This window comes from Mya arenaria, chromosome 4 (assembly GCF_026914265.1).
Source record: "Mya arenaria isolate MELC-2E11 chromosome 4, ASM2691426v1".
Lineage (NCBI taxonomy): Eukaryota > Metazoa > Mollusca > Bivalvia > Myida > Myidae > Mya > Mya arenaria.
The window spans coordinates 1,109,551-1,126,637 of NC_069125.1; the positions used below are offsets into that span (position 1 = coordinate 1,109,551).

The 17,087-nt window shown below is 33.4% G+C and overlaps 1 protein-coding gene across 1 annotated transcript; it reads right to left on the bottom strand.

The window, feature by feature from the left end:
* Positions 1-364: 364 nt before the first annotated feature.
* LOC128232759 (sulfotransferase 1A3-like) lies at positions 365-9,539 on the bottom strand. Its single transcript, XM_052946483.1, has 6 exons — positions 9,341-9,539; positions 3,532-3,602; positions 2,838-2,988; positions 2,444-2,547; positions 1,408-1,600; positions 365-477 (listed from the first exon to the last, which is right to left on the bottom strand). Exons 1-6 carry the CDS (start codon positions 9,537-9,539, stop codon positions 365-367), a joined length of 831 nt encoding a protein of 276 aa, XP_052802443.1.
* Between the last annotated feature and the right edge of the window lie 7,548 nt (positions 9,540-17,087).

A 17,087-nucleotide genomic window follows, 5' to 3' on the forward strand; every position in this document is an offset into this window, starting at 1 on the left:
AAAAATATAAATATATCCAAATAACTTAAGGACCATACAAAGAGTTTAGCTCAATTGCTATTGTAATATTTTCGTTATATATGAATGTTCCATTATTTGCAAACAATTTGAACAAAAGAACAAAATATATAACAGCCCAGTGTTATAACTGTACCTTTTTAGATACTATTTTATAAAGCATTCGTAATTTTCAACGCATTCATTAGTATTTTCATATGCTTACAAACATAATAACAAATATATAATTAGAGGTTCGTGCACGAAAATATGCTTTTAAAGCAAATTAAATACACAAATATACTTATAAATGGTAATGTTCACCAATTAGGTTTGTAATCAGTATGTCAAAAGTTCACTGGATTGTCTACTCATACGTGAATGAAAACATGTTCAGGTCTTTAGTCTGATCAGCCCACCAAGCATCAAACAGTTCATTCTGGGCGACCGTGAACCAGTTCTTCCAGTCTCCAATCTCTCCTGAAACGAAATATGTAAACGATATTTACTAGTATTCAACAAAAGCAAAACGTAATGCTATTGACTAATGGGTCTGTCGCCGTAGTTTGCATTGTTTTATTGTTACCAATAATAAATGAAGGACTGAACACTTGTATGGCTGTACATTTAATCAACAACAGGTGGTTAGCTAACCATTGGTGACTATTTGAAACTATATTTTTAATACGGTTAAAATCAGGTTAAACAGCAATGAAAAATATTAAATATCAAAATGAATCATTTCTGTTTTTCAATATTCGCTTATTCCTGAAAACGTAACGTTAAAATGGTGAGCGACGTAGGCGTTAATGTGGATACAGGTTTGTTGCTCGTTTTTGTTCATATTTGTTAGTTCTGTGTTAGAGGTATTGCCGCGAGATAATTGCAGAGATATGCCTTATCCTAACCCAAAGTCAGAATAAGCTAAAGTACAAATACGTATATAGAAATATTGAACTCGTTATTAAGGAAGTTTAAAACATATTCATGCCGGTCCTCCTGGATGAGATCATCCAAGGAAGTGAAAACAAGGCCGACCTTTTGAATTTCCAACAGTGTATAGTCTTAAAACATACCTAAGTAAACTTTGATTGTCTATTTACTTCTGTAATTGGTTTTATTTTACAAATCAGTCTTTGGTGTTTTTAAATTGCGGACAAAGATCATTGACACAAACGAGTTCAGTTACATAAAGATATAACGTCATCAATGGGTGAAAGGATGCTTATATAGTAATTTAACAAAGACCTCGCACGTTCAATGATTTTTCAAGGGGTGAACGAATATTTGTACAGAAAAAAAGTAAACAAGGACAATGAACATAGCACCTAAGGTCAACGATTCTTCAAAGGGAAAACGAATTCGTATATAGAAAAAAACGAGGACTTCGAATGTAGCAAAACTCTTTACCTTTACGCATAATATCTGTAAATCCTGTTCTGTAAACTCCTTTAAATATTTCTTGTTGGTCGGCGGTGAAAAGAGTTCCTTTCATCTTTCTCATTCTGTTGAAATCACACTTCTTGACCACATCAGCTATGTCATCGTCACTTACGTCTTGTTCGAGAAACTTAAACAGTTTCTTTAGTTCTCCAAAACAGTCCTGCAATTTAGAAATACTACAAGTACGTTCAATTGTTTCTAAGATTATCACGAGTGGAACTGCACACAAAGTAGCTACTTAAGTCAGATCTGATCAGCGAAGAACTGTTCGTTTTGTGGTGAAACCACAATTTTTACATTACTATTAATATAATAATTTAAAAATAAAACAAAGTAGTGGCCAAAACGAAAATGAACGAGCGAAACAAACGTAAATGGACAACAAACAGACCAAATTCGTATCAAACACACATAATCAATTAAAGATGGCTAAAAAAATTGTTCCCAAAGTTGTTCTTCTTGCCGATTCAACATTAAATATAAAATATGAACAGAAGTAAGAGTTTGTTTCTTAAACCAGAAAGCTCTTCAATAATCAAATCATTCATTGACTCTGGTTTAAAATTTGACCTTTTCTATAGAAATAAACATAGCTGGCGCGTGCTGAAGTTACAGAGAGAGAGAATGTTCATCTCTAAATTAGGCAATCGGGGCTTTTCTCGCCCGAGACATTGATGAACGCTGTCGTGTAAAAACAAAATATTTAAGACAAAGCTATCTCTAAGATATAATGAAAACTTTGGCATAATATAAGCTCAGGCTCAAATTAACTAGGATCGGGTTTTAAGGCATAATCATGCAGGCGCAACAAACGTTCACCGAGAGAAAGACAACGTCCTAAGATAAAACATACGTACAGTTTTAACAAATATGAAAATCGATGACAGTAAATTCTGGGGCGAACACCTTAGTACGACCAATAAAAACAGGAGTTCAATGGCGTTACAGTAATTATTTCTATTTGTTTAATAATATTCGAATAATTTCTAGAAATATATACTACCGCTTTCATGTTTTCGTAGTACATGATATGGATTGGCCAGTCGGGGTTTTCAGTTATAAACTGTTGCCATTCAAGAAGATACTGTGGATATGACCCATAGTCCGCTGAAAATGGAAATAAAATCAATAAAGTGTTGTTGCAGATTAGTGTTTTACAAGTGTTTGAAACACAACTTAATATTATTGAAAACGGTACATACAAAAGTTTTTTGTACATAGGTTTATGTATTTGAGTTTATGTCAAACCCAAATGTCTGTTTTATGTAAATATTAAAGCTATTGAGTAAAGAATAATAATCCTAATATGTTTTTCTTGAAATAACCTCTTACTGGTAAAATGGTGAAATACGTTTTTCTTTAAGTGGTGAAAAGTGGAATATTCTAAATTTGATTACTTTCGCCTCTCATAAACATCTGCAGATAGTTCTCGAACTTTCCCTTATAGTCGTACATGCAGAGGTTAACAGTATGGTTGTAAAAAGAGACCGCCACATCTTTTGGGTTCCTAACCACAAAAATACATTTCAGGCGTTTTCTTTTGGCGTCCTGTAAGAGAGATAACAAAACACAGTTCATGTTTTGGTTACATTTTTAACGTCGCTTCTGATGTTGACACCAACAGCATGTTTGACAAGCAATTATGGTATAACGTATTTTACAATTGAAATTGTTATGCATGTTTTTGCATATACTAGAATCAAATAAAAGTGGTTAATTAATTGCAGTAGGTAATGCTTACGTTCTCCTAGTCTAGTTTGGTATCAACAAAATGCTATTTCGAAACTATGAGCTTTATTGGTCTGTTTTGCTGAAAGTTTATTTGATTTTGTAAATAAAAGGTTCAATTACAGTTGTAACCCAGTCATACTATTCAACTTAAAATCTTGCTCTTTTATTATACTCCCGTTAAAAGATGGCCATATTGATATTTGGGACGAGTAGGAAGTTAACATGAAAAACTTAAATGAGACTAGTATTGGTTCATTATACCTTTGGCATGTAACGTATTTTGACATGCGTATTGATGATTCTTTTCGAAGGTATTGAGTCCATGCTTGCTTCGGAATTACCCTCTGGCATACAGGGTACCTTGACATCCCCTGTGATGTCATCAAGTCTATTGAGAATTACGTTCATCATCTCCCATAGCCAGTTAGCTCCTGAATACAAGTAGAGCAGTTTAAAGTTAAATGGGGCGATCTTTGCGCAATATTACAATAAAAACTACGGAGACAAGCCAAGTAGTCTTAAAAAAAACGTGTTTAGAGGCACAAGGCAAGGGCCCAGACGACAATAAACCAGTGAAACACACGTATAAACATCACATACTCAATTACAAACACCACAGAATACACACTTATCAATATAAATTTACCCATAAATGATTAGATAACCGTCTTGGAACGGTCAGTGAAATACGAGTGCACTGAAACACGAGTCTACTGGGGTCTTAAACTAGTTTGTATGACCATAGTCCTAACATTTAATATGAACTAAGGCGCTGCCTCTGCGGACTTGAAGTGTTATTGCCGGACACTTTAACGTTTATTTAATGACCAAGTGAAACATACTAGGAGTAAAAGGGAAACGTTTTTTTTTTGTATATGTTAATGAAACTTTTTAAATAACAAGCAGTTCTGTTGCTGTTAGCAATTTATTTAGTATATACACAACTATCTACAACAATAGTGTATACAGTATATATAATGCATTACTATATATTATCTATCTTTAAGTTTGAAGTTGTTCTTCTTATTTAAGTTAAATAAAGCTACTATGCATTTGAGATCAAGTACAAAAACACATTTGAAAAATATGTTTCAAACAGAAAATAAAATAAAAATGATCACATACCAATAAAGTTGCACTGAAGTATACTACAATCAGGAGATTAGCTATCACTATAAATAAATGGGCAAAGATCTATCTAAAAATTATGGTAAAACATGGCAAAACATTTACTCATTTACTAATAATAATCAAGCCATACTCCTTAACCAAAAACATTGTTGAATTATTGATTATACAAGCAGCACCATCAAATTGTCTGCAAAACTTCTCAGTGAGAATACAAAATAAATTCTTATGTGTTATATAGCACATACCCCCCACTCCAAAAAAAGAAAGTTGCTAAATGTTAATGATGAACAAATGTGTTGTTTAGATTTTAAAGGCAAATACAAATACTGCTTTCATTACAGAATTATCTAAACGATGCTTTCAATCAACTTTAAAATAATTTGTGTCATTATGTCTAATGATCAAAATTATCTAAAATTCAATTAATTAATATTATAAAAAGCTTTGCTAAAATCAGTATACACGAAAAGAGATCTGTTTTAGACCTTTTACAGTTAAATATGCATGTACACATGTATTTTTTACAGATTTCCCACAGTGGCCTTTTTGTATGGCTTTTTGATAAAAAGGTTTTGTTTTTTTATATCTGGTGGGAAATAAAATTGTATGAATAAAATAATGTTAAAATTTTCTAGACTTTTAAAGGCCCAATATGTTACGACCTCTCATAACATTTTTGACATGAAGTATATTTTGAATTAAGCATGGAAATAGTCAAACCAAATTTCCGTATCATGGGACATTCTTAAAGACCCAGTATGTTAAAGAAGTTTAAACTTATCAAGGTGTAATTACAAACAAATGACTTGTAACCATCAAATAATATTTTAACCCACATGGTGATCTAAAAAGAAATGATAAATTGCAATTACTATCAACATTCAACAGAGCTGAAAATATATTCTAAATTTAGCGCTTATATAGTACATACAAAAAATTAATCAAGTCAGTGATATTGTAGGAACACAATCAAATAAGAACACAGTGAATAACTGAGCTTACTAAGCCATTTTTCATATAAATTTGTTGAGTGTACCAGCATATAGAGCAAGCCCAAATTTCCATTCCAAAACCATTTTTTATGAAAATAATAAAAACAATTAAAATTATTATATTATATTATTTATACAGAATGCCAGCATAAGGCTATTAATTATTCACATATGCTAATATGCACAAATCAATGCTATATTTATCTTCTATTAATTTATATAGATTTATCTGAAAAAATGCCTGCAATATGTACAGTGTCAAATCATGTTAATAAAATTCGGTGTTCTCAAAAGCACGATCAATGTTTTCTGTACTGACAGCTGGATCTTAAATATTTAACATATCAGTTCAACAATATACAAATAGTGATCGTTGATTCATTTACAGTCAAAACACCATTACTTCTATATACTGAACTGATTGCTTCTTAAAAAATCATGCAATAAAAGAAACCAAACAAACAAGCAAAAACTGTTGTTTCTTGTTTTAAATGCTAAATTTGGCACAAAATGAACAGAACAGAGTTTTGCAATTGTCTATATGTTGCTCAATTATTACATATTATCTGTAAATGTCACATTTTGTATTATTTACACAAATCAAGGGGTGACTAACATCTGCATTCTCTTGAAATATGGGATTCTGTGCTGTATTCACTTCATGTTTCAGATGGTTTGAATAAATGCAATGTTTTAACAGAATAAAAGTACTGACTACTACTGTGAAGGTACATGTATGCCAGTTAACAATCATTTGAGGCATACACAATTCTATATGTAGTCATAAATTTGTATAGTATCATCGTGTAATTTCATGGATTCAAAGATCAAGAAAAATTGATAAAATATATTATGTTTGAATATATGGAATGAATATTTAACTCTTCAGGGTAATTTACAACAATGCATTTTGGATGAGTCAGAAATGCACTTGCATAGAATCTTTTCTAAATTGAAGACATTTTCCATTCTCTGGAGGCGGTAAAGAATTCCAGACAGAACTATCTTGAACAGCATTTTGTCCATTAAGGTCCTCTAGAGCTTCTTCAACCAGGTGCTATAAAAAAAGAAAAATTGTGTTTTTACAGAATGTTGAAATGTATTAAGAAGTATTGAAGGAAAGGTAAAAAACCTTGTTGATACTGACACACTTTGAATCCTATTTGCCTTGTTGATATTCTAAGTTTTGTTTAACTGCTAATGAATCAGTTCTTAATGTAATGCTCAAATAGAAGAGCAAACAAAATAGAAAAATTAACAAACACGCAGAGGTTGTTGTTTCATTAGAAAATGACATAATCTCATGGCCGCGACCGGAAATAATTTATAGCTGGCATGAAACAAAGTCATTTAGGAATGAAACAAACAGAAATAATAAACGTAAAAGAATCAAATCTGCTCAAACATTGCTTCTGTTTGGATACATTTTCATAAAGTGATTGTGAAATTCTATTAAATTACCGCATGATGTCTGCTCCAATTTAAGTTTGGCTGGCTGGTCTGTCATCATCCCCATCTCCAACCGGTCGCAAACAATAACAATTTTTTAAGTTACTAGAGGATGCACTATTCTTGGTTGATGGAATTACTAATAACTTATTCTCATAAGGACATTCACTATTTAAAGTCTTCGAGTTGGGTTGGTGAAGCTGGCGTATACACTAGATTGTGTTGGGGGGAGGGGGGATTGATATTAAATATATGTGTGTGGGGGGGGGGGCAAGAGCTATAAAAGGGTCTCAAGGGGGCAGTGGTTACAATTGACGACTGCATAAATTGTTTATATAAGATCAAAAAGGCACATGAGTATTCAATAAATATAACATACATGTATAAAATTAGGTCTAGAAGAACGCTTAATAGTTTCTCTTTCTCTATCACATATTGTAATGTTAACCTGTCAGTTGAAACAATACAACAATAAAAAAGACTAGCCCAATCACTGTTAATTTATATATATACATTCAATCTTAAAAACATCATTGTGACTCACGTATTTAGAAGGTACAGAAAGTAACGTTTCTGGTTTGTTTTTGTGTGTTATGGATCATAATGCAGATCGTTCAGAATATTCAAAATGGCCGTCGGCATGACATGAACAAACATTTAGATCTTTTTAGCAGCTTAATATCCCAAACAATTGTTATAAATCCGACACTTAACCGTTTAATTTGATGCTATTAATTCTTTTTTAAGAAAACCCTGAAAAATAAAAGCAGAAATGTCAATATTTACATCGTGTCAGAAGCGTTTGAAACAGATGTTGGAGAATTCGTACCCATTCAATACCGTACCGGTATGACTAGATAGAGGAAAGTGCACTTTCCGCGGAAAGTACGAAATCGGTTAATGCTCCTGAAACGATAATTTAGTGGTTACCAGTACTAAATCTCCGTTAATCTAGGAAAACCTGTACCTCGATTGGAACGCGGAGATAGATTAATATTCGCAAAAGAACTTCGGCGAACACGTTATATATTACCTTTTGGGACGTGTTCGCTGAAGAGAACGCCGTATCCAAAACCTACCAGAATTCGTGACATTTTGATGTCACTCTGTTATTTCACTTGTATGCATTGTACAGACAAAATAATTTTATCCTCAGGTAAATGAAGTAAAATGTAGTTCACAAACACATTTTCAAAACCAAAAAACGCTTTATAAATGGTTGATTTATCATTTAAATAAATCCGATTATAAGCATTCCTCAACTAGGTCATAGTTTTGTTCGAATTTGATCACGTGATAACAAGATTTTCAGAAAATACCGATGTGGCCTACATTTGACCTCACAAATGCAGTGTTTATTTTGCTGTTACTTTTTCTATTTCGAATAATTAGTAAATAACAAATAACAATTTTGGAATAAATTAATTGTCTTTACTAATCAAAAGGTATTTTCAACCTAACTGTAATTGGTTTTAACTAAATGAACAATGTGAATCCGATGCTATAAATAGAATCCATCGACGTCATCATGGTCAGGTGATTGCAGAGTCATTCAATTGCATCATAATACTCAGTTGATTCTGGTTGACTTTTATATGGGGGTTACGCCATAACTTTAATGTGTTGTAAACATCAAATAAATAAATATCGACATTATAGTTATGGAAGCCAGAACTAGATTAATACGAAGTTTCTAGTAAACTGTTTTCAAAATATGAAATTCAAAACAAAACAAGTATCACAGATAAACTCACATTTACAATTTAATCAGACTTCTTTGCTCTCCACACTGGCAGTAGGATTTGTTATGGCTCCATCTGTTGTTGTTCCATTTAAACAAAATGGCGTCCAATGCTCGCTTGAAATCTTCATCAAGTTCATTGTAGCGTGAAATGCGGATTAATATATTCAAGTTTGATTCCATAAGCATTTAGTTTCAGCGATACGTAGTGAATTTGTTGGATGTAATAACTGCTTAAATCACAAAAACCGTTTTGTCACTAACTGTAATTCACAGATGTGAAACAGGCTTTCCTATTAAATGCAGTACTATTGTTAACGCTTATCCAAATATGGAAGATCCGATCTAAAAAGTACATGTACCTCGGGTGTTTCCGTACTGAATTTTTATTGGTTAACGGAGGACAAACCCCGCCCAAAACATGTACAATTTGCTTGCCGGCATGCACGCGCTTTATATGAACAATGTATGACAAGCTTTTCTGGTTCTCATTTTCATGGTTCAGTGGTGCCCAAATTTGTTAATGCCTTTCACTCCGGCAAAAAGAGGTAGTCCCTTGCATACACGTACAAACCGTAAGAAGGCTTGTACAGACAAACGCTTCGCGTTTGTCTTCAAGCCCGTATTCATATTTACAAAATTAAAAATATAAACCTCATCAGTGGTGTTCTGTGTTTATGGCTTGTTTCTGGATTGGTCCCTGTGCCATTGAACGGGTTTTATGCTTACGCTTTCGATTCGACTACTGGACTTGTTTCTGTAGTTTTTCATATGAATATCATCAACTAAATGACGAATAAAGTAAAAAAGTAAAAAATAACATGTAAACTGTTAAAGTAATTTCAAGTACTCAAACCTGTTTTTGGGAAGGAGTTGAGGAAAATGTCATCGTCTCTTAGTTTCAGGTCCGGCAAATGATTGTAAATACTTTTCGATTGTTCAAAAGTGTTTCCAAATGTAGGCAGACGATAGTTGGTGACGTCATCAACGTCATATAACACCGTATCACCACCTGGAACGTCCTCTTGTCGTCGTCTTTCAGTGAATCTATACATGGCGTTTTTCTGAAACTTTTTTTAAAATGCAAAATTTGGTACGGGGAATCATTGGAGCTTACCATTTCGTATTTCTCTGAACATGACGTTACGCTTCTACCGATGTGGTGCGAATTAGTAAATGAAAGCACTGATATTGCTAAACGGCTTAAGCAATGATTCCTTCATAATATTTCATATGAATGAAAGCACATATTGCGAATGTATAGCAGAGTTAAACAGACAGCGTAATAAAAGGTTGTATTCAGAATCTACCATACATGTCTATTATTGTGCTTGGTTCTATTATGCCTACCAACTTTAATTTCAAGAACATGTGAGCTTACTTGATATGTGATACTTGTTATGAACATAGTATTGTTTCTTTTCCGAATATAAATGATGATGATGAAGATGATGATGATGATGTTCATCATCATCATGATCATCATCATGATCATCATCATATAGAAAACACTAGCAGTCGTCATGATCTCTCAGTTTCTGGTGTGGTTTATTTGCCATTTCTATGTTGCGCAATTTGTCCCGGCAATCAGTTTTGCATATAAAGGTGTTCAGGCTGTCTATAAACACAAAATAACTATTTGTATATTGTTTTACTGAACAATTCTGTTAACTTTGTATATGCGTGGAGCAGTCTGTCCAGTTGAAGCATTTCAGTTTCACTCTATATAACTTTCTATGTTAAAAATTAAGCCGACAAAGTGGAAAATCCAAATTTGCTTAAAACAGAATCTTACAGGAGAGGCAGGCCAGTTTTGCAGTGCTGTTTTATGGACATCGTTGGAAGCTACAAGGACAACTAAACTTGTTTTATTGTTTTCAGTGTATATGGAAATACTGACTCTTCAAAGGTTTGCGGCTTTTCATGATGAAAATACAATGAAGCTTATACTTGTCTCATTGTTTTAAGAATTGATTACACTATTGTAAAACGTTCAGAATATGTTTCATTAAGCCTGAAATTGAACTATTTGAGTTTTTTAAATGTTGTCTTTGTCAAAAAAAGTAACTGTGATATAGAAGAAAGTTTTGACTTAAAAGAATGCGTGTGTTCAAGTATCAATATTTTACTAAAATTGAATGAAAGAGAAGAAACGTGTGCTCTATTTTCATAGAACTTAAGATAATTCGACACTGTATTTATAGTTTACTGTGTAAATATATATCAAAACATTGCCTGTTGAAGTCTTATAATTGTTTGTTTGTAGCCTTATTTCTTCTTGACATGAAGGTCAGGTGTTTCTGTTCGATTTTGTGAGACGCTGAATTGGTCAATGTTGTTTTCTTGTGGTTAAATTTTGGGACTGTTTTTCAAAGTGAGAAACCAGAAAAGGGTGTATGTCAAACATGTGGTGAACATAACTTTGGTTTAAAGCCAGAAAAAAGGAAGCTTTTGGAGGGGTGACCTATTAAATTAACAGATAAAAAAGCCAAACACCATCAAGCAAATGGTCGCCACATATGGTAAGGTACTTTTACACGCGATCCAATAAGGTATTGGGTTGTCAATGCCGGGTTTTCTGAAGGCAAGTGGCATAACTCACATGTTCTGAGGTTCCAATACTTGGTTTATCCCCAGTACTTTTTTAGTATTCCCCTTCCTGACCAAATGCTTCCACAGAAGTGAGTGTAATCTTATACTTAGTGCCAATTGGCGTTGCTACATTTAAGACCTACACCTTTTTGGGGTATTGACCAAGTTGTACTGTACCGAAATTGCACTGAATACTGAAAAGGCGAAGGGGAAAACTGATCCTTTTCAGGGCAGGCCGAGCCCCAACATCAGGTTTAAAACTCAAATCATTTAATGTGTAACAACTCACCCCGACATCAAATACTGGATCCGCCTTGCTAATTTTGTTTGCTTACGACCATATTTTTTACAAAAAGTGTATGTACTATGACAGGTTTTTGTTTAAAATACTTGTCTATTTAAATATATTTTAAGGATATTAAATGCATTATAGTACCGTGAACGTAGTAGTCTTTTTAAAAGGTAATTAGCTGGATGGATCAGTCTTTTCGACAAGGCTTACAGAGACATGCTCATGCACTGTAAAATCAATTTTATGACAAAATTAAGTGTGGCAAATTATTGGAAGTGTTAAAACTAAGATACAGAGGGCTGGACGGCTTCAACTCTTCACAAATGTTAATTTATGCCTTAGTGGTGACTTTGAACTCCGAGATATTTGAATAGCGTTAATAACGCGATTCAACAAAAGGTAGAAAGGTTAAATTATCCCTCAGCCAAGTATGGGTCGTTTTTAGCGAGCAGGTTTGATGTCATTTCTTCTTGACTGTACATCGTTCCCTCCCCACTTGAACTATGTTTGTTTATACTTAAATTGCACTTTTTCGGTATCAAAGAAACTAATTATAATATAAGTGTTTCGGCGAGTCCCATTTAGGTGACACTCTTATTCAAAATCAATACATACACTCAGAGGCGGTAATCACGTGGTACACTGTTTCGCCTTGATTGAAAACTTGTGACACGCATTCCAAGTAAACTACAGAACTGTCTGACAAAATGAAGGTATCATATTACAGGGAAAATTGGGCGCTGGAACATAGTTGATGTTTGAAAATTTAATTGTTTAATTATGGAGAGAAAATAAACAAAAATACATACCGTCTCACTGGGCGCAGAATTTTTTAAGTGCTTGGTATCAAAACAATGTACCACGTGATTACCGCCTCTGACACTTATATTACAAAAATAAAAGTGATAAACCTTTAACTACTTACTAAATAATGCATTTATGGAAAATACTATTAACTGATGATACGACTGTAACCGTGTATTTAATAGCTGAACACGCACAAATGTACTGATATCTTCTTTCGTCTCAAAATGTAGAAACACCGTGTTTTTTCTGCACCTTTTTTCAAATTAAACTCGTTAACCTTAATAAGAACCATGGTTTTCGACATTTATTCATCCCTTTTGGTATATCAAAATATTTGTATTAATTGTGGTAAATCTTATTTATGAGTAAGAGAAGCCATCCGATAAGTTTACAGAGTTCACTGGTTCTTTTCTGGGACACATTGAATGTAAATCTTATAGAGACAGTCGATCCTTAACGTTTATATTAATCCCAAACTTAACAGTGATGAGTTTATAGCGGCTGTTGTGACAAATGTTATATGTGTAACGGCATACCAGAAACCTATTCATATTTTAAGGCAATTATTCAAAAATGATTAAAATTTTAAAATGCTACTCACATATTTGCAATCTATTATTTGTTAACTCCAACACTCACTGTATTCATTTATGACCTGAGGTCGAGCGGAGATGTATAAATCAGGAGGTCACGCAGTCAGCTGTAATCTGTGACATACAAACTTAAATCCTGGTCAACGACTTGTTACAGGGGTAAATTGTAGGAGGAAGTAAAAATGACGTTTTTAATGAAAAATTATGTTTAAGCCATTTATCCTTAATGATTACAAAAAATATTATGGAAATTGTGTACAGGGGTGGAATTCAATATGCAACTTAAGTTAATCTTAGGGTAATACATCATTGACTGCATTCAATCCATTGGTCAGTTATTAATAACAAGTAATCCAATTAGCTACATCGTTCTTCGATTCAATTAAGACCTTTTTTGAATACCAGTCCAGATGAAAATATTAACCATCATACATGGGATTTTTCAATTAAAAGCTACGTGGTCACAAATACCTAAAATAAACCGCTGACATATCGCTAATACTTTTTTATCTGAACTCACATCATATGCTTTTCTGTGTTAATTATTGAAGCAATTGTTTTCGATATTTATTCATCCCTTTTGGTATATCAAAATATTTGTATTAATTGTGGTAAATCTCATTTATGAGTTGGAGAAGCCATCCGATAAGTTTACAGAGTTCACTGGTTCTTTTCTGGGACACATTGAATGTAAATCTTATAGAGACAGTCGATCCTTAACGTTTATACTAATCCCAAACTTAACAGTGATGAGTTTATAGCGGCTGTTGTGACAAATGTTATATGTGTAACGGCATACCAGACACCTATTCATACATTAAAGGCAATTATTCAAAAAATAATTAAAATTTTAAAATGCTACTCACATATTTGCAATCTTTTATTGGCTAACTCCAACACTCACTGTATTCATTTATGAACTTAGGCCGTACAGAGAAGTATAGATCAGGAGGTCACGCAGTCAGCTGTAACCTGTGACATACAAACTTTAAACTGGATAAACGACATGTTAAAGGGGCAAACAGTAGGTTGAAGTAAAAATGATGTTTTTAAGGCATTATAGTGTTTAAGTCATTTAACACTTATAATTTAAACAAAATAAATCAGAGGAATTGTGTACAAATAAAAGAATTAACAAGCATACATGGGATTTTTCAATTAAAAGCTACGTGATCACAAATTCCAAACCTAAAAAAGCGTTGACATATCGCTAATACTTATTTACATGGTATTCTTTTCTCTTTTAATTACTGAAGTCAAATGAGTTTAACATAACATTGCACTAAAATTAAAGAATATATAGAGGATATTTTCGCAACTCATGACTTTTTTTTATGAAACTCGTGAATTAAGAAATGCTCTTACACTGCAAAAAATGCTGTTTCTTTAATGCTAAATATCAGGGAAGAAATATTTTTGGAAATGAGTCTGGGTTACTCCGCTGTCACGCATTTTTGACCGATAATGACGTAGACTCTTCTTATTCCTTTTTCCTGCTTGTAGAGAAATATATTTCTTCCTGCCTGTAGAGAAATATATTTCTTAGAGTGTGTTTTTTATATTGTTACACATTTGTTTGTTTATTAGTGCAAACAATTTATGATTTTTCAATAAGGAATTTTTATAAATGTATCCATGTTTGAAATAATAAGTTAATGGACGAACCTATTTGTAACCTCTTTTTTAACTGAAAACCCCATGGTTTATCGAAAAGCATGGAGGAGGTTTATTACGTTAAATCTAGTATGGTGTGCTTTACCATGTATACACTTACGCCTCAATATGCTTTAACATTTCAATGCTTCATTGATTTAAAATCAAAACAAAATTGTGTTTAAATGCTTGAAAAAAAATGTAATTGAATTTAAAAGGTAAATGCTGCCAATTAACAAACCAATTACATATAATGTATACTAAGGGTGAATGTTGGGTGTAGGATCTGCGCATATATGCCATTCTCAAAACAATACGGACAGAAAATGTAGTTTTATGAAAGTACATTAAATCTCAATAGTTATGGTATGTTATTTTAAACCGGCAACTCATTTATAAACTGAACATTCCAGAGACTGCTATCTGGACATTTTTTTCATGTCGAGGCCACGTTTTGCATTGATAATTGTAAGCAATGAACATCGATTGTAGATTTATTAACACGTGTGATGTTTTTGTTTAATGTGTGTAAGCATGTTAAAGAGAAATACATAACATACTGAATTTGAATGTACCTCATTAGGATATATTTTCATTCGTTTCCTTTAACATCTTGGTAGTTGTTTTTTTTACAATCTAAGCGCTGATTAGCATAACTAAATTATTCATTGAATGTTTATATGGTCGGTGTCATAGTTTTTATTGTAAATATTGACGAATGTAACTTTTGGCTCTACCATCGTTAGAATAACGACAAATGTAGATAAAGTTTCGTTCGATATTTTATTTTGTCATTTACACATCAAAACATGTCAAACCCGTGTAACCACTGGAATGGCAGTAACAGTGAAACGTCCTGCAATTACATAAATAACATTGTCTTACAATACTGAAGACATTACTTGACCGCCGCAGAAAGCTTGTGCCATATCTAGTACAGGCCCGCCAAGCAGGTAAACAGGCATCGCTTTCGAATGACGTCCTGTACATCGACAGGGTACGGTATACCCACGACCACCCACCACCAGGGCCTACACCGGCGCTCCCCCCGCGCGGTCCCCGGAACCAGCGCCGCGGAGACACCGGCAGCCAGGATGGTCAAGGACAGCCACGCCCCAGCTAGGAAAATGAACAGAAGCAGCTTTTATCTTGGAATGTTCATGGTTTAATTTCAAAATTAAATGATGCAGATTTTCTAAACTTTATATACTCTTATGATGTGTTAATATTTTCAGAAACTTGGTCTTCTAAAACTACCAATCTCAACTTGAACAGCATCCGGATTAAGTTTGCAAATCCGGAATTTTTGCAAACTTATTTTTTTTATTTTTCACCCAATGTTTTTTTATTTTTGTATTTTTAAAATGTGTTAGGTAATACTAATAAGAGATATTTTTTGTTTCCTGAAATTTAATTTAGAAATATGTTTTTTTTGGCATTTAAAGTCAACTTTTCCAATGGGAGTCCCATTGGAAAATGGCCTTCCCATTGGAAAAATGGTTTTTCATATTTATCATATGCATTGACAATTGATTATAATTTCATAATATATTATTTATTCTTTTATTGTATGTATTCTAGATCATTAAATAAATATAAGTAAATATGCATTCAAATTTCTGTATTTAGTCTTAAATAATAAATGTTGATATTGTTAAGACCAAAATCCGCTGGACTTTAGACCAATATTCCCTGGAATTCAGACTAAAATCCACTGCAAAGCCTCTCAAAAGTATGGCATGCATGTATTTGTGTCTGTCTTTTACCTTAAAGGTTGTACCCACCAGGAATACTTTTTGTATCCTCTCAAAATTCAGACTAGGAAACTGACTTGAGGTTGAATATATAAGATTATGTTTTTCATCATCTTCAGACAAATAGAAAATAGCTATCAGCTAAAATCTTATTCAACAATAAATGTTTTAGAATGCTAAATATTAGCAGTACACAGTGTATAAATCTTGTGAAACACATAGCAATAACGTGCTAAATAATGCACGTGAATCTAGGTAACTTGTAGTAGTAGAAGTCAAGTATCATCTTGGTTTATTACAGCAGAACCAGTGATTACGAACTTCGTAATCACAGCCCCAGAAACAGAAGCGTTTTTATTAAATCTCCCAGGTTGCGGAAACATGGCACATCGCAGGTGCGGATCCAGGAATTGATGTTAGAGGGGTAGTAACTTAGGGGCGCAACTTTTGACATGTGCTCCTCCCTCAGAACCGAAAGTATATGGCATAAACTGTTTTACGGGAATTTGGGGTTACTCCCTCATGTATGTAGTCGGAAATGGTGCATTATGAGCTTATTTTATTACCTTTGTTTCTCCGATATTGATGAAAACAGTAAACTTCGATTATTTTAGAGGTGGCGCACGCCGGGCGCTTAAACCGCTAGCGCTTCGACCAAATTCCCTGAGCTACACAGTCGGTCCAAGGCCAATTCCCCGCTATTTTGGCGCGAACACAAAACCACCGACTGTCCCCCCGGACCTGGGGTGGGGGGGGATGCTTACCATTGACTGGTGCATTACTTTAGCGACAGCGATAGGTTTTCATATTACTTTTTCCCTGTTTGAATGTAATATCTTAATTGTCTGTTAATATGTTCACTGATAAAACTTTTGCGGCCTGGCACATTGCATCTCATTAGTCATGGCAGTA